Below are 26,275 nucleotides of genomic sequence, written 5' to 3' on the forward strand. Positions count from 1 at the left end.
ACGATGGCAATTTTTCATAATTTAAACCATTTTTGAACCAAAATATCAAAAGAGTTTTTCAATGAGGTGATACTCATTTTTGACTTCATGTGAAACACAAAATGCACATATCTGATCATGCTGATTGTGGCTAGGCCGAAATAAAACTGATAAATATTATTACTTTAGAAACATTTTTGCAAATAACAGTGAAATGAAAACTGAGACATTTCTGGATTATCCAAGAACTTGAATTATTTTCACAGAAATAAAGAAATGTACAATTATGTAATTCCCAAAGCCGTTATACAATGATTTTCAAGTTTTTCATATAACATTTTGGAAGCAAACTTTACAAACAACTGACATTGGCAATTTTGTAATATGCCTTATTTCAAACGTTTTGATTGGTCTAACTGTTTGCTATTTTGTAATACCAAAGATTTTCTCCCGCCCATTTACAACATTTTAGAAGCCCAGCGACGATATAATAGCCTTTCAAGATGTCATAATTATTTGGACTAAATTACACAGTGCTTTAATATGCAAAATACGCATAAGTGCACATCCTTTAATGATTGAAAGGGGAAGACATCTTAATATTCCTAGAGAGGAAAGATACTGTCCTGTCTACATGTAAAAATGGGGAAATTGAGGATGAACAACATTTCTTATTTAAATGTAATAGATATACCTCAAAGCGAGAAATATTAGAAAATAAAATAAATGTTATATTTCAAATACAGCGGAACATTACCGCTGATGAAAAAATATCTCTATTGGTCAATAATAGCTCAGCATTATTACTTGGACTGTCTTCCTCTTTCATATCAGAATGTCTAAATATAAGAAATAGTGAACTTATATAATACATCATTTTGTAACTTTTCATAATTTAGCATGATATGTTATCATGGAACCTTTCATTCTACCATGTCAATTATTATAGTTGTATGTAACGCCATAGGTCTTAACCATTTATTGTTATAAATGAGTTTGTGCCAATAAAAATATTTGTATTTGTATTTGTAATAGAATATTACTTTCTGTTTGGTGGAATTATGAAATAGAAGTCAAAGGGGGGCGTACGTCCTCTACGCCCTCCTCTGGATCCGCCACTGACTAAGTAAGGTTGTCTATCAATAATATCACTAACCTGATGACATTGTCCCTTTTGAAATGAAAATGAAAGTAGATTCCCGCGGAATCTCGTTTTGAAAATTCTTAATATAGTACACCGGAAGCACATGCTGGAAAATGGTACACATGTTTCTTATCCTTATCTGAGGCTATAGATGATTTATATAAAAGGGGATTGAAAGCTTTATTTAAATATAATTTTTTTTAACTTATATATAAACCTAAAATTAACACACTTTCACATATATTTGATCATACTGTGAAACGTGTGTTGTTATATATCCTACACTGTGCTTAAACGGCTGTGGGTAACTTAAGTTACCCACAGCCCAAGATGGCGGACTCTAAACTCGTTGATATTTAATTCATACAAAATGTACCTTTTGCGACGTTTTTCATGCAGAATGTAAATATTTATAGGAATATTGAATAAAGAAATTACTAACAATTACCCTAAATTTGTTAATATAGAGTTCACTAAAGCGCAAGGTCAACTTTAAAAAATGCATAAGATGTCCGTAACTTTTTGATCGAAACTAAGCAGACTGTCCGTAACTTCATTTTTAGATGTGGGTAACTTTTTATTTAAAATTTTAAGAATTATAATTTCAACAATTAGAAGACAATTAACATCATATTTGTAACCTTCGCGGCCGTTTATACTACTCATTCACCACTAAATGTAATTTTATTAACGCATCTTCTTCTTCTTCTCTAAGTAAATTCCTCCGCAACGGAGCACCCGTGTCACACGGTATAAAAAAAAATCCCTTAATCTTTATTTATTGCTGTTTAAAAATATGGAGCATACTAGATTAGAATATATACAATCCTTAAAAGATTATTGTTGTCCTAAAACCATTTATTAATGTAAAAGAACACTAAAATAAAAATATTTACACCTACTAATTTTATGTACATTAAGCATATAGTAATGTTAGTCAAAATATCTTAAAACGCACAGATTAAAAAGGGGTGAAATAGATTTACTGTTAAAAGGTAAAAGAGGATAGATAATTTATTCATTTATTTCTTGACAGAAAAAAAATAAAAGGATTAATAAAAATATAGATTGTTATTTAATGGTCTGGGATTTATCTTACTATGTACACCACTAAAATTAAAATTAACTGTTATGTTACTGTACAAATCATGCAGAATTCATATCAGTATATTTCTATTTTACCAATTGTTCTACGGTTAAAATAGAGGTTGATTATAACGAATCATGGAACTTTTATAAAATCTAAAATATTTGATCGGACATATTACTAATTTAGGCTTTTTTTTTAAAATCTAAAATATTGAATATTCCTTATTTATGTTACTTTGTCCATTTACGTTTACTCTTAAGCTTCCTTTTAAGTTATATGTCTGATAATTAACTAACTTAATTTTTTTGGGGGGTAAAAATTAATAGTTATTTAGACATTGCACCCGGGGTCTTTTGCCTCAGACTGCTTTGATACTGCTATCCTTTTGTGTAATAATGACGCATCATACTTACACCACAGACGTTTTATGTGGGGTTTGTGGTACTCCATCCTGGTTATGGTTTGAACTTTTATTTACTGATGTGCGTCTTATCGACGTTTTTCGCTTGTCAGACCAAGGCTTTTCTATACTCTTTAATGTTTTGAGTTTAATTATATGTTTGCGGTTTACTTTCACCTCTGTTTCTTTCTATGTGTATTTTGATGAATACTCTTTGACGCGGCTCGGTATTTATACATCCCACCAGTTAGATATAGTGTTATGATTTTTTGAATATGTTTCATATATGTTTTTTCTCTCTTTGTATGTTGTTAGACTATTAAATTACCCTGTTGTCCTACGTAGTTATTTATATTTTTATATACTATGTCGAATTGTTACACTATGTTGACTGCTCTTTTCCTTTTATTGTCACTGACTTTTACCTATTGTGTCTTTTAGTTTAATTCAGTTTAATGAGATTTAATGCAACTTGCATACAAATGAAATATGCAGCTAGCTGTAAAACTAGGTTTATTCTTTTATACAAAATGTCCTTTTTTAAAGTTTTCCCATTTACTGTAAATCTTGGTCAGGGTGCCGCAATATCACCGTGCGCAACGTCCCAGTGTGTCGAGATTGACACCCCTTTTATTTTACTGTCAATGCTGATGGGATTTGTTTTTGTGGGGATAAGAGAAAAGTGTTTTTGGCTTTTTCAAAAAGACGGAATAAGTTTGTGCACTTAAGTCTCGTATAGTCTATCCTCTGCATGCCTGGGCAATTTGGGTTCCCCTCCAAAATCCCGGATTCACGCTACCCTTGTCGTTGCTGGCAGAAAATCAGTAAGTGTATACATGTATGTGTAGTCTAAAATTAAAATTGAGAAAGGAAATGGGGAATATGTCAAAGCGACAACCATCCGACCATAGAGCAAACAACACTTGTTCAAAAATAAAAACGAACAATGATGTTTCAACAGTTTATCTGCTATGATCGGAAACAACCCTCCGAACTAGGCGATTTGGGTACCCCGACGTTATACAAAATGAGACCCGAGTTTTGCGGATTTATCGAGTTTTTTTCATATTTTTCCCAATTTTGTCTTCCATCGATACAATGAATTATATCATACTAGACATCTACTTCGTTTTGTGAATATGTACTCGATGCAATCTCTATCATCAGTTTAAACATTACATCCGCTTATGTCTATTCTTTGAAAGTTACGGACATCTCTATTGGTATGATGAAAAAAGTTACGGACAAGTTGTTTTGAAGTTACGGACAGCCTAAGTGTTTTTTAAAATCGTGCTGTGATCGTTTATTTTGTAGAATTTAATCACCTTTCCAGTTTAGGGGTTTCCCTAAACGATTAATACAACTTTTAAATTCAGTTGCTTAATTGATGCATTCGTGGTATTGTTATTCTATAGAAGAAAAGTATCTAACCGACGCAAGGCGGCTCCATCTTGGGCTGTGGGTAACTTAAGTTACCCACAGCCGTTTAAGCACAGTGTCCTAGGTGTCAGACGGGTCTCACTAATTAGCGACAACAAGCGTCAAGAAGCGACAACAAGCGACAAGAAGCGACAACAAGAATTATTTTAGCGACAACAAGCGACAAGAAGACTATTTAGCGACAAGAAAACATTTTTTTTTTATTAGATATAAAGAAATTTGTATTTAATGGTGTTTTTTTTATAAATATACGAGCAGATATGTCTTATTAAAATGTTTTATTATATAGATAGACGAAGAAAGGAAACATTTGTGAGGAAGAAAGAGATTGTGAAGTTTATATTAGTATATTGGTAGATAAAGAAATTCAACATTTGTGAAGAAGAAAGAGATTGAGCTTCTTTTTTAGCTCACCTGGCCCGAAGGGCCAAGTGAGCTTTTCCCATCACTTTGCGTCCGGCGTCCGTCGTCCTGCGTCCGTCGTCGTCCTGCGTCCGTCGTCGTCCGTCGTCGTTAACTTTTACAAAAATCTTCTCCTCTGAAACTACTAGGCCAAATTAAACCAAACTTGGCCACAATCATCATTGGGGTATCTAGTTTAAAAAATGTGTCCGGTGACCCGGCCAACCAACCAAGATGGCCGCCATGGCTAAAAATAGAACATAGGGGTAAAATGCAGTTTTTGGGTTATAACTCAAAAACCAAAGCATTTAGAGCAAATCTGACATGGGGTAAAACTGTTTATCAGGTCAAGATCTATCTGCCCTGAAATTTTCAGATGAATTGGACAACCCGTTGTTGGGTTGCTGCCCCTGAATTGATAATTTTAAGGAAATTTTGCTGTTTTTGGTTATTATCTTGAATATTATTATAGATAGAGATAAACTGTAAACAGCAATAATGTTCATCGAAGTAAAATTTACAAATAAGTCAACTTGACCGAAATGGTCAGTTGACCCCTTTAGGAGTTATTGCCCTTTTTAGTCCATTTTTAACCATTTTTCGTAAATCTTCGTTATCTTTTACAAAAATCTTCTCCTCTGAAACTACTGGGCCAAATTAAACCAAACTTGGCCACAATCATCATTGGGGTATCTAGTTTAAAAAATGTGTCCGGTGACCCGGCCAACCAACCAAGATGGCCGCCATGGCTAAAAATAGAACATAGGGGTAAAATGCAGTTTTTGGGTTATAACTCAAAAACCAAAGCATTTAGAGCAAATCTGACATGGGGTAATATTGTTTATCAGGTCGAGATCTATCTGCCCTGAAATTTTCAGATGAATTGGACAACCCGTTGTTGGGTTGCTGCCCCTGAATTGATAATTTTAAGGAAATTTTGCTGGTTTTGGTTATTATCTTGAATATTATTATAGTTAGAGATAAACTGTAAACAGCAATAATGTTCATCGAAGTAAAATTTACAAATAAGTCAACTTGACCGAAATGGTCAGTTGACCCCTTTAGGAGTTATTGCCCTTTTTAGTCCATTTTAACCATTTTTCGTAAATCTTAGTTATCTTTTACAAAAATCTTCTCCTCTGAAACTACTGGGCCAAATTAAACCAAACTTGGCCACAATCATCATTGGGGTATCTAGTTTAAAAAATGTGTCCGGTGACCCGGCCAACCAACCAAGATGGCCGCCATGGCTAAAAATAGAACATAGGGGTAAAATGCAGTTTTTGGGTTATAACTCAAAAACCAAAGCATTTAGAGCAAATCTGACATGGGGTAAAATTGTTTATCAGGTCAAGATCTATCTGCCCTGAAATTTTCAGATGAATTGGACAACCCGTTGTTGGGTTGCTGCCCCTGAATTGATAATTTTAAGGAAATTTTGCTGTTTTTGGTTATTATCTTGAATATTGTTATAGATAGAGATAAACTGTAAACAGCAATAATGTTCATCAAAGTAAGATTTACAAATAAGTCAACGTGACCGAAATGGTCAGTTGACCCCTTTAGGAGTTATTACCCTTTATAGTCAATTTTTAACCATTTTTCGTAAATCTTAGTAATCTTTTAGAAAAATCTTCTTCTCTGAAACTACTGGGCCAAATTTAACTAAACTTGGCCATAAACATCATTGGGGTATCTAGTTTGAAAAATGTGTCCGGTGACCCGGCCAACCAACCAAGATGGCCGCCATGGCTAAAAATAGAACATAGGGGTAAAATGCAGTTTTTGGGTTATAACTCAAAAACCAAAGCATTAAGAGCAAATCTGACAGGAAGTAAAATTGTTGATCAGGTCACGATCTATCTGCCCTGGAATTTTCAGATGAATCGGATAATCGGTTGTTAGGTTGCTGCCCCTGAATTGATAATTTTAAGGAAATTTTGCTGTTTTTGGTTATTATCTTGAATATTATTATAGATAGAGATAAACTGTAAACAGCAATAATGTTCATCAAAGTAAGATTTACAAATAAGTCAACGTGACCGAAATGGTCAGTTGACCCCTTTAGGAGTTATTGCCCTTTTTAGTCCATTTTTAACCATTTTTCGTAAATCTTAGTTATCTTTTACAAAAATCTTCTCCTCTGAAACTACTGGGCCAAATTTAACCAAACTTGGCCACAATCATCATTGGGGTATCTAGTTTAAAAAATGTGTGGCGTGACCCGGCCAACCAACCAAGATGGCCGTCATGGCTAAAAATAGAATATAGGGGTAAAATGCAGTTTTTGGCTTATAACTCAAAAACCAAAGCATTAAGAGCAAATCTGACAGGAAATAAAATTGTTGATCAGGTCACGATCTATCTGTCCTGGAATTTTCAGATGAATCGGATAATCGGTTGTTAGGTTGCTGCCCCTGAATTGGTAATTTTGAGGAAATTTTGCTGTTTTTTTTGTTATCTTGAATATTATTATAGATAGAGATAAACTGTAAACAGCAATAATGTACAGCAAAGTAAGAACTAAAAATAAGTCACTATGACCAAAATAGTCAATTGACCCCCCTAAGGAGTTATTGCCCTTCATAGTCAATTTTTAACAATTTTTCTTAAAATTTGAAGATTTTCAATAACATTTTCCACAGAAAGTACTGTTAGAGATAATTGTAAGCAGCAAGAATGTTTAGTAAAGTAAGATCTACAAACACATCACCATCACCAAAACACAATTTTGTCATGAATCCATCTGTGTCCATTGTTTAATATTTACATAGACCAAGGTGAGCGACACAGGCTCTTTAGAGCCTCTAGTTTATTTTTAAATATGAAGAATATGTATAAAGATGAAAACATTCACATTTCAATTTTCTTTTCCTCTTGTTTGATTTCAGTTCTTTGTATTTCACAATTTGTGTCAATATTTTCAGGACAATGATGCACAAATAATTCATTTTGTGAGCTTAATATATATTGCACGAAAAGAGTTTTAAAAAACAAATTATAAGATAAATAATATGTTCTAAAACACAAGGAAAAGTAATCTCATAACACAATAATTAAACGTAAGACTGGCTGTTATACATAATAGATGATAAAATATTATGTAAATAATGTTTCATTTTTTTCTATCATTTTGAACTTTCTTCTCGCTAAAATTATTTTCTTTTGCATATTCTTTTAATATTTATTGCAATAATTAATTTTAATTAAAAAAAATATGTTTTCTTGTCGCTAAATAGTTTCTTGTCGCTTGTTGTCGCTAAAATAATTGTTGTTGTCGCTTCTTGTCGCTTGTTGACGCTTGTTGTCGCTAAAATCTTGTTGTCGCTAATTAGTGAGACCGTGTCAGACCACCCAAATTTTGCAATTTTCACAGCTTTCTAAATATTTTACCTCAAGTTTAACTTCATAGACCTTAATGGGAAACCAGGTATATCCTTAATTGTACATGAATCAGCTTTCTACATGCCAATTTTCACCATACCTTTAAAGCCTTCTAACAAAATAACTGACCTTCAAACAGAGGTACTCCAAAACAAAAACCTGGTTTTCTGGAAATCTAAAATTAGTATACTATGCATACCCGTAGCCAGGGGTGGTTCGGGGGATTCGGACAAACCCCCCCTTGAAAACAAATAATGACTGTTAAAGTCAACGTTCTGTTCGAATTGTGACTGTTAAAGTCAAGTTTTTGAGGCTAACGAACTCCCCCTTTGGAAATTCCTGGCTACGGGCCTGCTATGGAGCGCATTAATCCTCAATTTTAAATGCAAACTCATAGACAAGTAAATTTTGGCTCAAAAAATGATCTAGATATATTTCTCTTTCACCAAAAGTTTCATTTCTGCAAATTTGTTGGATAGTTTAAGTAAACAAGGATATCAAAAGCACTATTTTGTGTTAGAGTAGGGCTACTTTTACATACTTTCTAAATTGGAGGGAGTAATTGGTGGTCTGACACCTAAAAAGCAAAAAAAGTTGATCAGAAATCTTTTGTTCTGTTTATTCTTAATCCTTAGTCAATTTGAAGTTAAAAACATCCTTTCTGAGCATAATGCGCGACTCATATTACAAATTTCACAGCTCAATTTAAACTGACTGTAATGTAAGCCTATATATATTTTAATTTTAACCCCGCCGCATTTTTGCGCCTGTCCCAAGTCAGGAGCCTCTGGCCTTTGTTAGTCTTGTATTATTTTAATTTTAGTTTCTTGTGTACAATTTGGAAATTAGTATGGCGTTCATTATCACTGGACTAGTATATATTTGTTTAGGGGCCAGCTGAAGGACGCCTCCGGGTGCGGGAATTTCTCGCTACATTGAAGACCTGTTGGTGACCCTCTGCTGTTGTTTTTTTATTTGGGCGGGTTGTTGTCTCTTTGACACATACCCCATTTCCATTCTCAATTTTATACTTTGATAGAAAATACTTGAAAATCTCATTTTGGACTAGAAACATAAACTTTCAATATTAAGATCAGCTTTTGTTGATTTTTCCTTGTTTGTTCTACTGCTTTAAAGACTTTTCACAATTTTTACAATGAGTTTAATAAAAAAATCCAAGGTATTGAAGAGTCAAGAAATATTGACCCCCCTTTTTAGCTCACCTGGCCCGAAGGGCCAAGTGAGCTTTTCCCATCACTTGGCGTCCGGCGTCTGTCGTCCGTCGTCGTCCTGCGTCCGTCGTCCGGCGTTAACTTTTACAAAAAATCTTCTCCTCTGAAACTACTGGGCCAAATTTAACCAAACTTGGCCACAATCATCATTGGGGTATCTAGTTTAAAAAATGTGTCCGGTGACCCGGCCAACCAACCAAGATGGCCGCCATGGCTAAAAATAGAACATAGGGGTAAAATGCAGTTTTTGGCTTATAACTCAAAAACCAAAGCATTTAGAGCAAATCTGACGTGGGGTAATATTGTTCATCAGGTCAAGATCTATCTGCCCTGAAATTTTCAGATGAATCGGACATTTCGTTGTTGGGTTGCTGCCTCTGAAATGGTATTTTAAGGAAATTTTGCTGTTTTTGGTTATTATCTTGAATATTATTATAGATAGAGATAAACTGTGAACAGCAATAATGTTCAGCAAAGTAAGATCTACAAATAAGTCAACATGACCAAAATGGTCAGTTGACCACTTTAGGAGTTATTGCCCTTTATTGTCAATTTTTAACCATTTTTCGTAAATCTTAGTAATCTTTTAGAAAAATCTTCTCCTCTTAAACTACTGGGCCAAATTCAACCAAACTTGGCCATAATCATCATAGGGGTATCTAGTTTTAAAAATGTGTCCGGTGACCCGGCCAACCAACCAAGATGGCTGCATGGCTAAAAATAGAATATAGGGGTAAAATGCAGTTTTTGGCTAATAACTCAAAAACCAAAGCATTTAGAGCAAATCTGACAGGAAGTAAAATTGTTGATCAGGTCACGATCTATCTGCCCTGGAATTTTCAGATGAATCGGATAATTGGTTGTTATGTTGCTGCCCCTGAATTGGCAATTTTGAGGAAATTTTGCTGGTTTTTTTGTTATTATCTTGAATATTATTATAGATAGAGATAAACTGTAAACAGCAATAATGTACAGCAAATTAAGAACTAAAAATAAGTCAGAATGACCAAAATAGTCAATTGACCCCCTAAGGAGTTATTGCCCTTCCTAGTCAATTTTTAACAATTTTCTTAAAATTTGAAGATTTTCAATAACATTTTCCACAGAAAGTACTGTTATAGATAGAGATAATTGTAACCAGCAAGAATGTTTAGTAAAGTAAGATCTACAAACACATCACCATCACCAAAACACAATTTTGTCATGAATCCATCTGTGTCCATTGTTTAATTTCACATAGACCAAGGTGAGCGACACAGGCTCTTTAGAGCCTCTAGTTTACACCTGGTGTCAGTAATGGGGAATATTAACTGATCAAAAGTGCAGTCATGGTCATTTAACTGTTTTATTTAGTATAAAACTTTCAATTGGGATAATAATTGCATTATTAATTATTGTGTTTAAAAACTTTTTATGATGAAATAATTGACTTAATCAGTCTGAACAAAGTTTTTGCATTCATCATGTTCATATTTAAAAAAAAAATGAACTCCATGCATAAAAAATGAATCATGTTAATTTAAGGCCATGTACTACGATCAGCCGATAAACAGTTTTCTCTTCATGAATGAAAAATAAATGTTTAAATAATGTTAATTATCACTGAACTAGTATATAATATTTACATTTGTATTTAGGGGCCAGCTGAAGGAGGCCTCCCTGTGAGGGAATTTCTGGCTGCATTGAAGACCTTTTGGTGACCTTCTGCTGTTGTATGTTCTATGGTCAGGTTGTTGTCTCTTTGACACATTCCCCATTTCAATTCTCAATTTTAATGTTGTATTTATTGATATGTAATGATACGATTGAAATGCTTTAAATTAAGGATGTATTCTTTTGACATTTCAGTCTCAGTGAAGATATAAGGGGAAAAGATTGTGTATTTACAATGAGTAGTTTTTGAGTAATCAATTTTTAAAATTTTATTACCAATCAACATGATCCAGTCAGACTTTTTTGGCAAAATTTTTAGAAAATGGGTGAGGGGTACAAAAATGATTTTACCAGAAGCATGTACATCCCATATCTTTTTTTTTCTTTTCAAATTTCTTAGATATAGATATGTATTTTCTCAATCATTTATAACAAAGAAGTTGAAAAAATATGCATTTTGTTCTTCAAATACACAAATTTATAAAATCGACAGCATGGTGAATTTGACACAAAAAGCATCAAAATATGATTAAACTTTCTTATATTAACAATTTAACACCTACCTATAGTAATTTTAATTTAAACTTATTCAGATTGGTCCACTTCATCTTAATTGAAAGTATGAAAAAAAGTTTAATTGTGGATTTGGGTGTTTTTTTTCATGATAATAGCCCAAAAATAGGTAAAAATTTATGAAGAATGGGAAAATCATGAAAATTTGGTACTTTTAAAAGGCTGTAGCTAAACATTGCTAAAAAAGAAGTGCACATGCGCACACGTGTTCTAGTTCATACGACGTAGTTCTGACGATTTTTTCATCTAATCATGTTGATAAACTAATTTCTTATAATTTTAATCTTTTGGACTAAATCAATTAGAAACAAACTACTGAAAAGTAAGAAAAAAATTGTGAATAAACCGATCAATTTATACGATGTCCGGTACTGAACATAGATCACCTGTCACCTGAACAGGTAGATTTCAGCTGTCCAACTACTAATTAGCCTCGATTAAAATTAGAAAGTATTGGATTAGGTGTTGTTTTGATAGTAATTAATCATCATGTCACATTTATGACCGGAAATGTGTTGATGTTAAAGGCAAAAGTTTGGGTCAAAACGATCGTGAATTATGTAAAAATGACCGAAAAAGCCTTGAAAACTAAAAAGTATATGACCGTTTCATGCTTTGCCCAGCCGGTCTTTTACCGGACATTATACAAATGACCGGAATATATGACCGTTTTGGAAGCCCTGGACTGCACCACCATATGATTTTTTCTTCACCCATTATTCTTTTACAATCTTATAAAACCAAATATCAGGTTAAGAAAGAAAGTTTAAATAAATTATTCTAGTTTTTTTTTTTGCTCCTCAGAGGTGTGCATCCTTAATTCAATTTAAATATTTTCATAATTTTATTTTATTTCAGCACAATTACACTATAAGTGGTCAAGTAACATCAAGCCAAGTAAACATGTGCAATAATCCAAATTTAATTGTACGACAGCCTCCTGATACATACAGCACACTTGCAGGATCAAATGTATCTACTTTGAAGCAACTCACAGAGTCCCATTACATAACAACTGAAGAATGTGAGGTCAATTATCCTATGGTAAGTTATCAGAAAGTTTTGGCAGTTTCTTTAAAACATTGGAGATTTGTTTGCCTCACCTACTCTAGTAGAGGGAATTATGTTTTCTGGATATTTGTTAATTTGTAATCTTTTTATCTATTTATAGTAGAACTTGTGAACATGAAATTGTATTGAAAGCAAATATCAAAATTAATGATCGTCTTATATTTGTAGGTCAGACCCAGACGTGAATTTCTTGACCTACTTAAACAAGTAGGAGCATCATGGGAAGTGTTATCCAGAAAAGAGGTAAAAATTTCTCTGAATTCAGAAATTATTTCCATGATTGTATTAATGCCAAAAATGCACAGCACCAGGTTTCGCAATAATTAAAGCTTTCATTCATATTTTCAGTAGTGATTTTATATTTATTGCAATCAGCATATTTAAGATGGTACCTAACACTACAGGGAGATAACTCTGTAAAGTCAGCTAAACGTTTTAATTACGTTGTGTTGTAAAGGGAATAATAAGCTTCTCAAAGATCAAAATTGGTCTTTGTCAAACTGCTATATAACCAGTGCAATTTTCTGACAAAACGGTTGGTTCAAAATTTTTAGAATTTACATATTTTTGTTAAAGGGTCAAAGTAAATACTTTGTCAAAATTCTATCAAAATAAAACGAGCCAAATTAATTTTAGTGAAATGGTTAGGTACCACCTTAAATACTGTAAACATAACAATAAATGAAGAAATTTTTTATTATTGTGAAAAATGCTACCATATCAATTTTGACACTATAAAAACTTGCGTTCTTAATTTCAACTTAATTATCTGTAAATTGAAGGTCTGTAGTTATCTGAAGGATTACATTGGTAGCAGACAGTTGTATAATCCAAATGACCCTAGTATCGTGTTCTGTAAAAAAGATCCTCTGGGAAAAGTATTTGGAGTTGATAAGTTTACCTTCACAGAAGCAACGTAAGTATTTATCTATAATTGTATACATTATCACTGAACTAGTATACATATTTGTTTAGGGGACAGCTGAATGACTCCTCAGGGTGCCGGAGTTTCTCTTTGCATTGAAGACCCATTGGTGGCGTTCCACTGTTGTTGGCTCTATGGTCAAGTTGTTGTCTCTTTGACACATTCCCCATTTCCATTCTCAGTTTTATGTATATGTATATAATACGCATGTTCTGTACCATTGAGTTGACTGCAATGCCTAATTTTGTGATCGCTTATTTATTGTTTAATCAACTGTATGTTTTGATAGAAACATTATAATTTGCTATTTATTATTTGTATATCTATTGGATATGTCTGAAGGAATAAACATTAACTAATTATAAAGCTGTACTTTTTGATTGATTTGTATTTAGGAGAGAAAGGGCAAAAATTGAAATGACAGCAAGTTTATATAAAAATAATCCTATAAATTGGGTGTTTCAAGTCTTGCAGCAAGGATAAACATGATAAACAGATCTAAAAGACTAAAGTGAAAGACCTCATTTATATAAAAATGCATTGCAAGGAATTGTGTGCAACTTCTTGTTTCTTCAGTATTTAAATACGAAGATAAACAAGAAGTAATTGTAACAGGATGCTGTTAAGAAGTCTCCCAAACAAAGCTCCCATATTCATTTGATTTGTTTAATTGTCCAATACAAGAATAAATATGGTTAAGGGGTGGGGATCTTGACCGTTTACAAGTTTTCAAACAAGAGGGGGTGGGGTGACCCCCTAAGGACTTCCTTTTTTTCCCATTTAATTTGTTTTATTATCCCCTACAAGAATATATATGGTTTAGGAGTTGGGATCTGGACAGTTTACAAGTAAATAGCACATTCTCAAATTTAATGGGGTGGGGGTGACCCCCAGGGACTTCCCTTAAATTTCATTTGATTTGTTTTATTGTCCCCTACAAGAATTTATATGGTTTTGGGGTGGGGATCTGGAACGTTTACAAGATAATAGCACATTCTCAAATTGAACGGGGTGGGGGTGACCCCCCAGGAATTCCCTTTTACAACATTAAATTTGTTTTATCGTCCCATTCAAGAATATATATGGTTTAGGGGTGGGGATTTGGACCATTTACAAGATAATAGTATATTCTCAAATTTAAGGGGGTGGGATGACCCCCCAGGGATTCCCTTTATTTCATGTGATTTGTTTTATTGTCCTATGATCATTTCTGAAGACTGTGTGTGTTTATCACTTAAAGTTTTCAAGTTATATTCATTTGAAAATTTTCGAAAATAAAATCCCATAGGGTTCTATAGTAAACCCCTCCCTTCTTTCGGCCCCCCAAAATACCCCTTAATAGACCCCAATGCACACATTTTATGAAACCCTAAGTAAATCTGACAAGTGGTTTTTGAGAAACGCTGCGGACAAGTTCATTTTTTTTAAAGTGGCGGAAGAAAAAGAAAAAGAACTAGATTTGTAATTGCTAGCAATAACGGATGGCACCCTCGTCCCCCCATTGCCAGGCGAGCGGCAGCTGTTTTGAAAATTCAAAAGTCAAAGAGTGCATCTACTCATGCAAGTTATCATTTTTGTAAAAATTCATTAAGTTTGGAGCAATTTGAAATTTTGGACAATTTTGTTGTTTCCATGGTTACGGCGGCCATTTCGGAAATTCCAACTTCAAAATGAAACTCTGCACATGTCAGTTACTATTCCTTTAAAGTTTCATGCAGTTTGCAGCACTTTATTTTTTTTTGGAAATTTTGAACATTTGTGCTGCAACCATGGTTACAGTAGATAATTCCAAAATTCTAAAAGCAGACATCTCATTGCCACATGTCATGTTATATATCAATACAGTTTCATTTACTTTGGTGCAATACTCTTTGAGAAAATGCTGATTTTATGCATTTTTCCATAGGGTCAATGTTAAACTTGTCCCCAGTTTCCATGACAACGGCGGCCATTTTGGAGTTTCCAAATATCGTCTTGGCATTTTGGCATACTGGGTAACACTTTTATAAAGTTTCATCCAGTTGGGTCTTATAATGACAGAGTTAGAATTTTTTATATTTTAGCTGTTTCCATGGTAACGGTAGCCATTTTGAAAATTCCAAGATCAAAATGCAGCTCAAGCCATGCCTGTTAATATTTAAGTGAAGTTTCGTGCAGTTTGGAACACTTTGAATAATTTTGGATTTTTGCTGTTTCCATGGAAACGGCAGCCATTTTGACCATTCCAAAGTCAGGTGCACAACTTCACATGCTGGTGCACATTGTGGTATACTTCCATCATCATTGGTCAACTCAATTCCAAGAAACTGCGTGGACAAAATGTGTGGAAGAAGAATAAGGAAAAAAAGAATCGATGAATAACAATACGTCACCCCAACTCCGTTGAGGGTGCCATAAAAAGAAGAAGAATAATAAAAATCATAAGAACTGAGCAAAAACAATAAGTCTCCAAACTTTGTTTGGGAGACTTAATAATGAATGGTAACAAGACGTAACTGCTAATAAATGGAAGACCAAAGGATGTGAATAAGAATTATTGATTGATTGGTTTTTAAATTGCTGTAATATTGTCAAAATGATATATTCCCCTATCAACTTGTACAACGGAAGTAACTATAAACTTATCTAAACGGGGAGGTCTGGGTCGATAATCTTTATCTGAAATTATGAATCTCTATAATGTTTTACATCTGTCTTTTATTTTCAGGAAATTGATAGATGCCAACTGCTACCAGTTACCTGACTCATGTATGGTTAAGAAAGAACAATTAGTCGCTATACCAAAGAAAAGAAGTAATTCATCAAATCAAGTAAATCAGGTAATTATTAATTTAAATTGATTCAGGGATCTTCAGATTGTTTTGAAAATGCTATGGCTGTGGCATCCAAAAATCTTTTCATTTTTTTATGACCGCTGCTGTGGACAATGATGACATCCAGTATTAACCCTGACCGCCCTTCCGTCCAGGGCATTTTCATTTCTTCACTCAAATTTAAGTTTTCCATGTCTAAATTTTTGAAACTTATACACAGATACATAGATTTGGCCAGTGAATCAATACTTTTCTAGAGTAATGCCCCTTTAAAACTTGGAAAATTGCTCACTTTTTAGCTCACCTGTCCCGAAGGGACAAGTGAGCTTATGCCATCACTTGGCGTCCGTCGTCGTCCGTCGTCTGTCGTCCGTCATCTGTCGTCGTAAACTATTTCAAGAATCTTCTCCTCTGTAACTACTGGGCCAAATACTTTCAAACTTTAACTGAATGTTCCTTAGGGTATCTATTTTATAAATTGTATCCGAAGTTTTGATCTATCAACAAACATGGTCGCCATTGCTAAAAATAGAACATAGGGGTCAAATGCAGTTTTTGGCTTATAACTCAAAAACCAAAGCATTTAGAGCAAATCTGACATGGGGTATTATTGTTTAACAGGTCAAGATCTATCTGCCCTGAAATTTTCAGATGAATCAGACAACCCGTTGTTGGGTTGCTGCCCCTGAATTGGTAATTTTAAGGAAATTTTGCTGTTTTTGGTTATTATCTTGAATATTATTATAGATAGAGATAAACTGTAAACAGGAATAATGTTCAGCAGAGTAAGATTTACAAATAAGTCAACATGACGGAAATGGTCAGTTGACCCCTTTAGGAGTTATTGCCCTTTATAGTCAATTTTTAACCATTTTTCGTAAATCTTAGTAATCTTTTACAAAAATCTTCTCCTCTGAAACTACTGGGCCAAATACTTCCAAACTTTAATTGAATGTTCCTTAGGGTATCTAGTTTGTAAATTGTATCAGAAGTTATGATCTATCAACAAACATGGTCGCCATTGCTAAAAATAGAACATAGGGGTCAAATGCAGTTTTTGGCTTATAACTCAAAAACCAAAACATTTAGAGCAAATCTGACATGGGGTAATATTGTTTATCAGGTCAAGATCTATCTGCCCTGAAATTTTCAGATGAATCAGACAACCTGTTGTTGGGTTGCTGCCCCTGAATTGGTAATTTTAAGGAAATTTTGCTGTTTTTGGTTATTATCTTGAATATTATTATAGATAGAGATAAACTGTAAACAGGAATAATGTTCAGCAAAGTAAGATTTACAAATAAGTCAACATGACGGAAATGGTCAGTTGACCCCTTTAGGAGTTATTGCCCTTTATAGTCAATTTTTAACCATTTTTCGTAAATCTTAGTAATCTTTTACAAAAATCTTCTCCTCTGAAACTACTGGGCCAAATACTTCCAAACTTTAACTGAATGTTCCTTATGGTATCTAGTTTGTAAATTGTATCCGAAGTTGTGATTTATCAACAAACATGGTCGCCATTGCTAAAAATAGAACATAGGGGTCAAATGCAGTTTTTGGCTTATAACTCAAAAACCAAAGCATTTAGAGCAAATCTGACATGGGATAATATTGTTTATCAGGTCAAGATCTATCTGCCCTGAAATTTTCAGATGAATCAGACAACCTGTTGTTGGGTTACTGCCCCTGAATTGGTAATTTTAAAGAAATTTTGCTGTTTTTGGTTATTATCTTGAATATTATTATAGATAGAGATAAACTGTAAACAGCAATAATGTTCAGCAAAGTAAGATTTACAAATAAGTCAACATGACGGAAATGATCAGTTGACCCCTTTAGGAGTTATTGCCCTTTATAGTCAATTTTTAACCATTTTTCGTAAATCTTAGTAATCTTTTACAAAAATCTTCTCCTCTGAAACTACTGGGCCAAATACTTCCAAACTTTAACTGAATGTTCCTTAGGGTATCTAGTATGTAAATTGTATCCGAAGTTATGATCTATCAACAAACATGGTCGCCATTGCTAAAAATAGAACATAGGGGTCAAATGCAGTTTTGGCTTATAACTCAAAAACCAAAGCATTTAGAGCAAATCTGACATGGGGTAATATTGTTAATCAGGTCAAGATCTATCTGCCCTGAAATTTTCAGATGAATCAGACAACCTGTTGTTGGGTTGCTGCCCCTGAATTGGTAATTTTAAGGAAATTTTGCTGTTTTTGGTTATTATCTTGAATATTATTATAGATAGAGATAAACTGTAAACAGGAATAATGTTAAGCAAAGTAAGATTTACAAATAAGTCTGCATGACGGAAATTGTTAGTTGACCCCTTTAGGAGTTATTGCCCTTTATAGTCAATTTTTAACCATTTTTCGTAAATCTTAATAATCTTTTACAAAAATCTTCTCCTCTGAAACTACTGGGTCAAATACTTCCAAACTTTAACTGAATGTTCCTTAGGGTATCTAGTTTGTAAATTGTATCCGAAGTTATGATCTATCAACAAACATGGTCGCCATTGCTAAAAATAGAACATAGGGGTCAAATGCAGTTTTTGGCTTATAACTCAAAAACCAAAGCATTTAGAGCAAATCTGACATGGGGTATTATTGTTTATCAGGTCAAGATCTATCTGCCCGGAAATTTTCAGATGAATCAGACAACCTGTTGTTGGGTTGCTGCCCCTGAATTGATAATTTTAAGGAAATTTTGCTGTTTTTGTTTATTATCTTGAATATAATTATAGATAGAAATAAACTGTAAACAGCAATAATGTTCAGCAAAGTAAGATCTTCAATTAAGTCAATTTGACCAAAATTGTCAATTGACCCCTTAAGAAGTTATTGCCCTTTAAAGACTTTTTTCACAATTTGTTCATCATGTTGACATACTTTAAAAAATCTTCTCCTTTGAAACTGCTGTATCAATTTCAGCTTAACTTAGGCTAAATGAGTTTCAGAGTATCTAGTATAAATTTTATATTTTATTTCCTTGTATGTCAAGAAACATAGCTCCTAAAGCTAAAATAGAACATAGGAGAAAATGATTATTTTTTTTGGCTTTTGAAGAAAATAGGACGATCCAAAAAACATTTAAATAAATTGAAAAGCCAAAATAATCATTGATGAGAGATTTAACCAAAAGAATTAAGGTGAGCGATTCAGGCTCTTGAGAGCCTCTTGTTTAGTTTCCACACTCTTAATTTATATAATTAGTTATCATGGTTATTCTCGTCAGTATTTTATGAAAAAAGTTGTTTATTAAGTCTTTCCACTTTTCTGTGGAAAGACTTATTGTTTTTCTTCTGATTATTATTTTTTTTTTTTTCCGCCAAATTTTGTTCTTGCGATAAATGTTTGTTTCGCAATATGTCGCTTTGATGTTTCTCATATGGTATCGTACAGTTTATGCGCTTTTCAATTTTACCCTGCTAAGGCGAACCATTTTCTTTGTAAGAGTTATCTCCCTGTTCACTGTTTTTCATCTGTGCGCATCTCCTTTGTAACTAAAAAAGATAGCGACAAAATTCCTTTTACAAATTGTTCGTTACATCCTCAGTAATTTTTGGCGTATTTGGATCGAAGCGATTCGATGAAATTTTATAGGAGTTATCTATCTTTACGGAATAAATTTGTCGGTATGTTTTTTTAACTCATAAACCGTTAACCGTATAACCCTGGAATGTTTTTATTTGAGTCCCCTGATTCCTAACTTAGAAAATTAGGTCAAGGTCAAAGGTCAAGGTCAAAGGTCAAGGTCAAATTTTAGATTTTCATATGTCTTTGATTTCCCTATAATTCTTGAATGGTTATAGTTACAGAAAATTTAAGCAGTGAAAAATGTTAAGTACTTCAAGGGGCAACTTTTTTACATTATGACTATATTGATTTTACCATCATGTAAGGGACATAATTCCCATCGATGGTTTTTAAAAAGCCATTTTTAGGCAAAACTCTTAAACAAAAGGTCCTTGACCCATAGGGTCTTTTGCAATGACCTTGTGGAGCAATGACCTTGACGAAGGTCACAAGGTCAAAGGTCAAGGTCATCAAATTATGTGGTTTTGGCACTATTTAAACAGTTTTATGTGTGTTTGAATTTCAACCAACCAACCAACCAACCAACCAACCAACCAACCAATCAATCAAACAATCAATCAATCAATCAATCAATCAATCAATCAATCAATGTTTCCGTTTCATGTGTTTGATACGGGATTCAAGGTCTCTTTTTTTTTCGCTTGTTTTAATTGAGCCTATCAAACGTGTTTAACCAACATGTTTAACCAATATGTTTAACCAACGTGTTTAACCAACATGTTTAACCAACGTGTTTAACCAACCAACCAACAAACCAACCAACCAACCAACCAACCAACCAACCAACCAATCAACCAATCAATGCATGTTTCCGTTTCATGTGTTAAAAACGGGATCCAAGATGTTTTTTTTTTCTCGCTCGTTTAAATTGAGCCTATCTAACGTGTTTAACCAGCCAACGTGTTTAACCAACGTGTTTAACCAACCAACCACCTAACCAATCAATCAATCAATCAATGCATGTTTCCGTTTCATGTGTTAAATACGGGATGCAAGATGTTTTTTTTTTTCGCTTGTTTAAATTGAGCCTATCCAACGTGTTTAACCAGCCAACGTGTTTAACCAATATGTTTAACCAACGTGTTTAACCAATATGTTTAACCAACGTGTTTAACCAACAAACCAATCAACCAACCAACCAACCAACCAATCAATCAATAAATGCATGTTTCCGTTTCATGTGTTAAATACGGGATCCAATTATAGCCTATCCAATGTGTTTAACCAACGTGTTTAACAAACCAACCAACCAACCAACCAACCAACCAATCAATCAATGCATGTTTCCGTTTCATGTGTTAAATACGGGATCCGAGATGGTTTTTTTTCGCTTGTTAAAATTGAGCCTATCAAACGTGTTTAACCAGCCAACGTGTTTAAACTACGTGTTTAACCAACATTTTTTAACCAACATGTTTAACCAACCAACCAACCAACCAACCAATAAATCAATGCATGTTTCCGTTTCATGTGTTAAATACGGGATCCAAGATGTTTTTTTTCCGCTTGTTTAAATTGAGCCTATCAAACGTGTTTAACCAGCCAACGTGTTTAACCAACGTGTTTAACCAACCAACCAACCAACCAACCAATCAACCAATCAATGCATGTTTCCGTTTCATGTGTTAAAAACGGGATCCAAGATGGTTTTTTTTCTCGCTTGTTTAAATTGAGCCTATCCAACGTGTTTAACCAGCCAACGTGTTTAACCAACGTGTTTAACCAACATGTTTAACCAACGTGTTTAACCAACCAACCAACCAACCAATCAATCACTTAATGTATGTTTCTGTGTCATGCGTTTAATACGGGATGCAAGGTCTCTTGAGGTTTTTTTCCCTTGTTCTAAGTGACCCTATCAAACGTGTTTAATCAACCAACCAACAAACCAACCAACCAATCAATCAACCAACTAATCAATCAATCAATATGTATGACTGTCTATTTATGACAGTTTATTGAAGGAACAAACTCTCAATTATTCAAGAAAATTTTTATTTTATTATTGTTCTTACGTCTTTTCTGAATAAAAATCCACATATTCTCTGAAACTACAAGTCCAATCGACCTGAAAATTTGCAGTCAGCAGGGCATACATGTACTGAAGGTTCATAAAAAAACTTTTTGCAGATATCTCTCAAGACTTTTCCTAGAAAAAAGAAATGGCAATGCCGTAAAAATCGCTTGCTAGGTCCGTAAATCTCAGTAAAAACCTACAATAAAATGTCCGCTCCGAGATTGAAATACTAATCTGTGTTACAAACAGGTGCTGAAAAATGGACATATTAAAAAATAATCATTAAATGTGTTTTAAAGTTACACCGGATCGATTAAATCCAAAACATGCACTGCTGGAGAACTGTGATCAAAATGTCAATTTCCTACAATGACAAAAGAAATTACATTGTGTACATTCCATCTCTAGACATGTTGTCTGTTCAAGGTCCCGACCTAAAAAGAAATTAAAAGACTAAGTTTTTCTTAATATAAACCCGCGTCACGTGATGTCTCCTCAATATTGCGCGCGCGCTGTATCTAAAATAAAAGAAAAACTTTCCAAACTAAGCATGAAACTTCTCCGGTAACATAATAATATAGACCCTTTACAAAAACAAACAAACAAACAAAATTAATACCCCCCCCCCTTTTTTCCAAATCAATCAATAAAAAAACCCAATTATCCATTCATCAGAGGGGAAAGACTGCCTAACAATTGTTTTCAAAACAATTGCTTTATATTTTTCAGATAGTGACTGTTTCTTGTCCAAAGTTGATTGACATACTCGTACATAGTCCCAGTACACAGACAGGGGAACAGCAGAAAAAACAAAATAGTTTCGAAGGTCAAACATCAGACACGAGTTCTAACAGAGGTAAACATGGAAAGTATATAATTATTACAGTTTTGTATGTTAAAATTAAATGGGCAACAACTCTAAATAACATGTTGGTACAAATTCGATAAGCTTTTGACATGTTTCAGCATTGGCAAGATGTTGTGTACATTGAGTTTGGTTTGTTTAGCATGACAGCATGTGCATCCTTGTTTTAGAGTTGACTTAATATTTTTATGAGTATTTCTATTCATTTTAGCACAAAACTTGTCAGCTGCATCTACTGGTAGGAGAAGACATAGATGGGTTTCTGTAAGTAAAAATCACAAATTTACATGTTGTTGTTTTGAACATGATATGTAGATAAATCAGTGGCGTAGCCAGGGTTAAAATGATGTGGATGGGAAACTGTTTTAAAAAAATTTTAGGACCTTTTATGCACTTTTTTTTTCTGACGTTTTTCCTGTATACATGTGTACTTCCCCTACAATCCAACAATGGCTATATTTTTGTTTAATTTCAAAATACCCCTCAATATATAAGTTTCTATCAGAATTTTGTTGTTTTCTCGTAACTACCATCATTAGATACAGTAATATGTGAGGTTAAAGTTTCACATCCAATTGAAATATGAAATCTCAAAATGGATCCATTACAAAGGCCCTTTTGCATATGGAACTTCGAAATATAGGCTCTGAAGTGATACCCCCCCTTTCCCGCAATTTGAGCCTCCACATGGGATTTTTTTATTACTTGTCTTAACGCGTTGCAGGGGACAGAAATGCCGGGTGTCCGTCATGTGTTGCCAGATTTTTGTGAAATTTATATCATCACCAATGTCTTTGAAACTCGCGAAAATAAGTCCTGATCAAATAATTTAACCAACTATGCCCCCTTTGAAATATAAATCATAATTGATATACCATTGCATTTGGCCTGAAGCTTTTATTTCTCTTAGATATTAAATAAAAAAAAAAAAGGCTTTTTTTTTAGTAACTGCCCTTGTATACATATTAGAATAGATATATATGTGCACTACAGGGACTTTTGAACTCTTTATTTGAAAATAAAATTAATATTGTACCAAGTTTGTAACCGGTATTTATTAGCCCAGAAATGATCACACTCCATAATAAATACTAGTCGTATTTAATGTCACAGGAAACGATATCAGGCAATGATGTGTTCGTTGTTAACTAGTAACGTTGCTATGTCATCCCTCCGCTTGGTTCAATCTCAGACCAAACATGTCTGCAGGTCTACGTGTTATCATCCTCTGCGCTTGTCGTTTCCGACGATGCGCTAAGACGTAGACTTTTTACGAAAAAGTTAACAGCACTTTTCTGCGATTTATCCATCTTGTTTACATAAACTATAAATGATCTTAAAGGAAAGACCATGTATACTACTTTGGAAATGTTTTTATGTCCTGCTGTAGCAGAGAGAGTCATTAAGTTTTCCCTAGTCCATCAGTCTGTACTTTCAATAATTAATTTGAAACAACCAAATGTTATGAAACTTATTCATAATGCTTATTACCACAACACAAAGATCAACTTTGAATTTTGGTGAAGTCACTTATACCGTTTTAGAGTTATGCCCCTTTACAAATGAAATAACTGCTCATATACAAAAGGGGGCATCATCATATTTTACTGAAAAAGTCATAACCTTGTGTATATTGTGAGACCTGCAATGTTATTGTCATTCACTACCAATAGTCCCAATACCAAACTTTTACAGTAGGTCTTTCGAGGCATAAACATTATATAGAGTTGGTGGGGAAACCATTAATACCAGCATTTTCCATTTTGGCTGAAAGTTCACATTCCTATATATGTTCATCCACTAAGAAAAAAGAAGTGCTTTGAAAACACACTGTATAGCAATAAACCTCATTAAAACATATTAAGCTAAGAAAGCATAGTAAACTAGTGTATATCAATTATAGGAAAGGGGAGATTCTGAACCAGATATAATAGCCATCGAGCTAGATGCTGACAATGATGATGATGCTATAGGTGTAGAGGTTGGAACCAATGGTACTGAGGATGTTATGTCTGTAGAGGTTGATGCTGACAGAATCTCATTCGAGTATGAAGTCTGTTCAGATGAGGATGATATTATATCCAGCACAGCCAGTGTATCAGGAATCTCAGATACTGTGAGTTTTATAGGGATATCATACATCACTCAACCTTAAGGTCATATGCAGTTATTTAAGAATGGTTATCTATATGCTACCCTTTTTTGTTGATTTTACAGTACTCCTGTATACTGGATCTTAAGGGGGTCCTTTTGACTAGAGATCAGTAGTGTGCTTGTAACAGTTTATATCAAATTGGTTTTCAGCAGAATAGAAATAATTTGTGTTATAAAGAAGTCTAGGAAATATCTGATTATTACCAACACAAACAATTAGTCATTTTAAGAGCAGTGTTTTCTCCAGGCCAATTTTAGTGTTGTGGTATTAAAAGTATTATTATTAATTTTATGGAACCCACCACAGCTTGAAAGTTCAAACTAACAGATTTAGCTTTCAAAGGGACAATTGAAGTTCATTTTCAGAGATCATACAAATACAACCAATATAGTGTACAGTCGTCCGCCATAAGTATTCGTAAAAACAAAATGGCTGCCATTCAATGTAAATCTGCACATGAAAAAACTTGGAACTATTGAACAAGTAACAAAATAAAAAAATCCTACCTTAAAATGTCATGAATTTCACGTTCCAGGTCTTTGGTGTTATTTATGTTCTGAGTTCGTTTTTGCAGTTCCCTTTTTAATACCCACCAACAATTCTCAATAATATTGAGGTCGGGACTCTGATCTGGCCAGTTTATGCTATTTAGTTCCGTTACCCTAATAAAAATCTTGAACAGATCGGGCTCGATGGACGGGGGCATTATCATCTTGAAAAACATAGTTATTATCTGGAAAATGACGAACAACCACTGGCCACAAGTTATTGTCAATAATGTCAATGTATTTTAAGGCATTTATGTTCCCTTCAACAATGGTAATAGTTAAGACACCATGGTAAGTGATGCATCCCCAGATCATTAAACTATACTTGCGCTGAGATGGAGGGCAAATACAATCTGTCAGCCACTCTTCTCCGACCTTTCTCCAAACACTGACACGAGAATCTTGCCTAATGACTACCTTGCACTCATCGCTGAAGATTACTTTACTCCAGTGTGCAATAACAGTTTTATGTAAAATTCCCCCTGCAATATCTCCCTCATTTTTAGCTCACCTGTCCCGAAGGGACAAGTGAGCTTATGCCATCACTTGGCGTCCGTCGTCGTCCGTTGTCTGTCGTCGTAAACTATTTCAAGAATCTTCTCCTCTGAAACTACTGGGCCAAATACTTTCAAACTTTAACTGAATGTTCCTTAGGGTATCTAATTTGTAAATTGTATCCGAAGTTTTGATCAACAAACATGGTCGCCATTGCTAAAAATAGAACAAAGGGGTCAAATGCAGTTTTTGGCTTATAACTCAAAAACCAAAGCATTTAGAGCAAATCTGACATGGGGGTATTATTGTTTGTCAGGTCAAGATCTATCTGCCCTGAAATTTTCAGATGAATCAGACAACCCGTTGTTGGGTTGCTGCCCCTGAATTGGTAATTTTAAGGAAATTTTGCTGTTTTTGGTTATTATCTTGAATAATATTATAGATAGAGATAAACTGTAAACAGGAATAATGTTCAGCAAAGT

General features: G+C 33.9%; 1 protein-coding gene across 6 annotated transcripts in view; it reads left to right on the top strand.

The window, feature by feature from the left end:
- The first annotated feature begins 1,157 nt into the window (after positions 1-1,157).
- LOC139529122 (E3 ubiquitin-protein ligase Mdm2-like) overlaps positions 1,158-26,275 on the top strand; it is a 35,096-nt gene continuing 9,978 nt past the window's right edge. Inside the window, exons 1-9 of one of the 6 annotated variants that reach the window (XM_071325434.1) lie at positions 1,214-1,239; positions 10,709-10,800; positions 12,156-12,341; positions 12,537-12,611; positions 13,151-13,284; positions 16,001-16,112; positions 22,460-22,586; positions 22,807-22,859; positions 24,499-24,711. In XM_071325434.1, coding sequence (XP_071181535.1) covers positions 10,786-10,800; positions 12,156-12,341; positions 12,537-12,611; positions 13,151-13,284; positions 16,001-16,112; positions 22,460-22,586; positions 22,807-22,859; positions 24,499-24,711 — 915 coding nt within the window. In that variant the 5' untranslated portion in view covers positions 1,214-1,239; positions 10,709-10,785. Of the gene's footprint in view, positions 1,240-1,501; positions 1,526-7,858; positions 7,886-10,708; positions 10,801-11,523; positions 11,620-12,155; positions 12,342-12,536; positions 12,612-13,150; positions 13,285-16,000; positions 16,113-22,459; positions 22,587-22,806; positions 22,860-24,498; positions 24,712-26,275 lie in introns of those variants that run through there. The other 5 variants (XM_071325438.1, XM_071325437.1, XM_071325435.1 and 2 more) reach the window with 5 other exon arrangements.

The sequence above is a fragment of the Mytilus edulis genome, chromosome 6 (genome assembly GCF_963676685.1).
Source record: "Mytilus edulis chromosome 6, xbMytEdul2.2, whole genome shotgun sequence".
Lineage (NCBI taxonomy): Eukaryota > Metazoa > Mollusca > Bivalvia > Mytilida > Mytilidae > Mytilus > Mytilus edulis.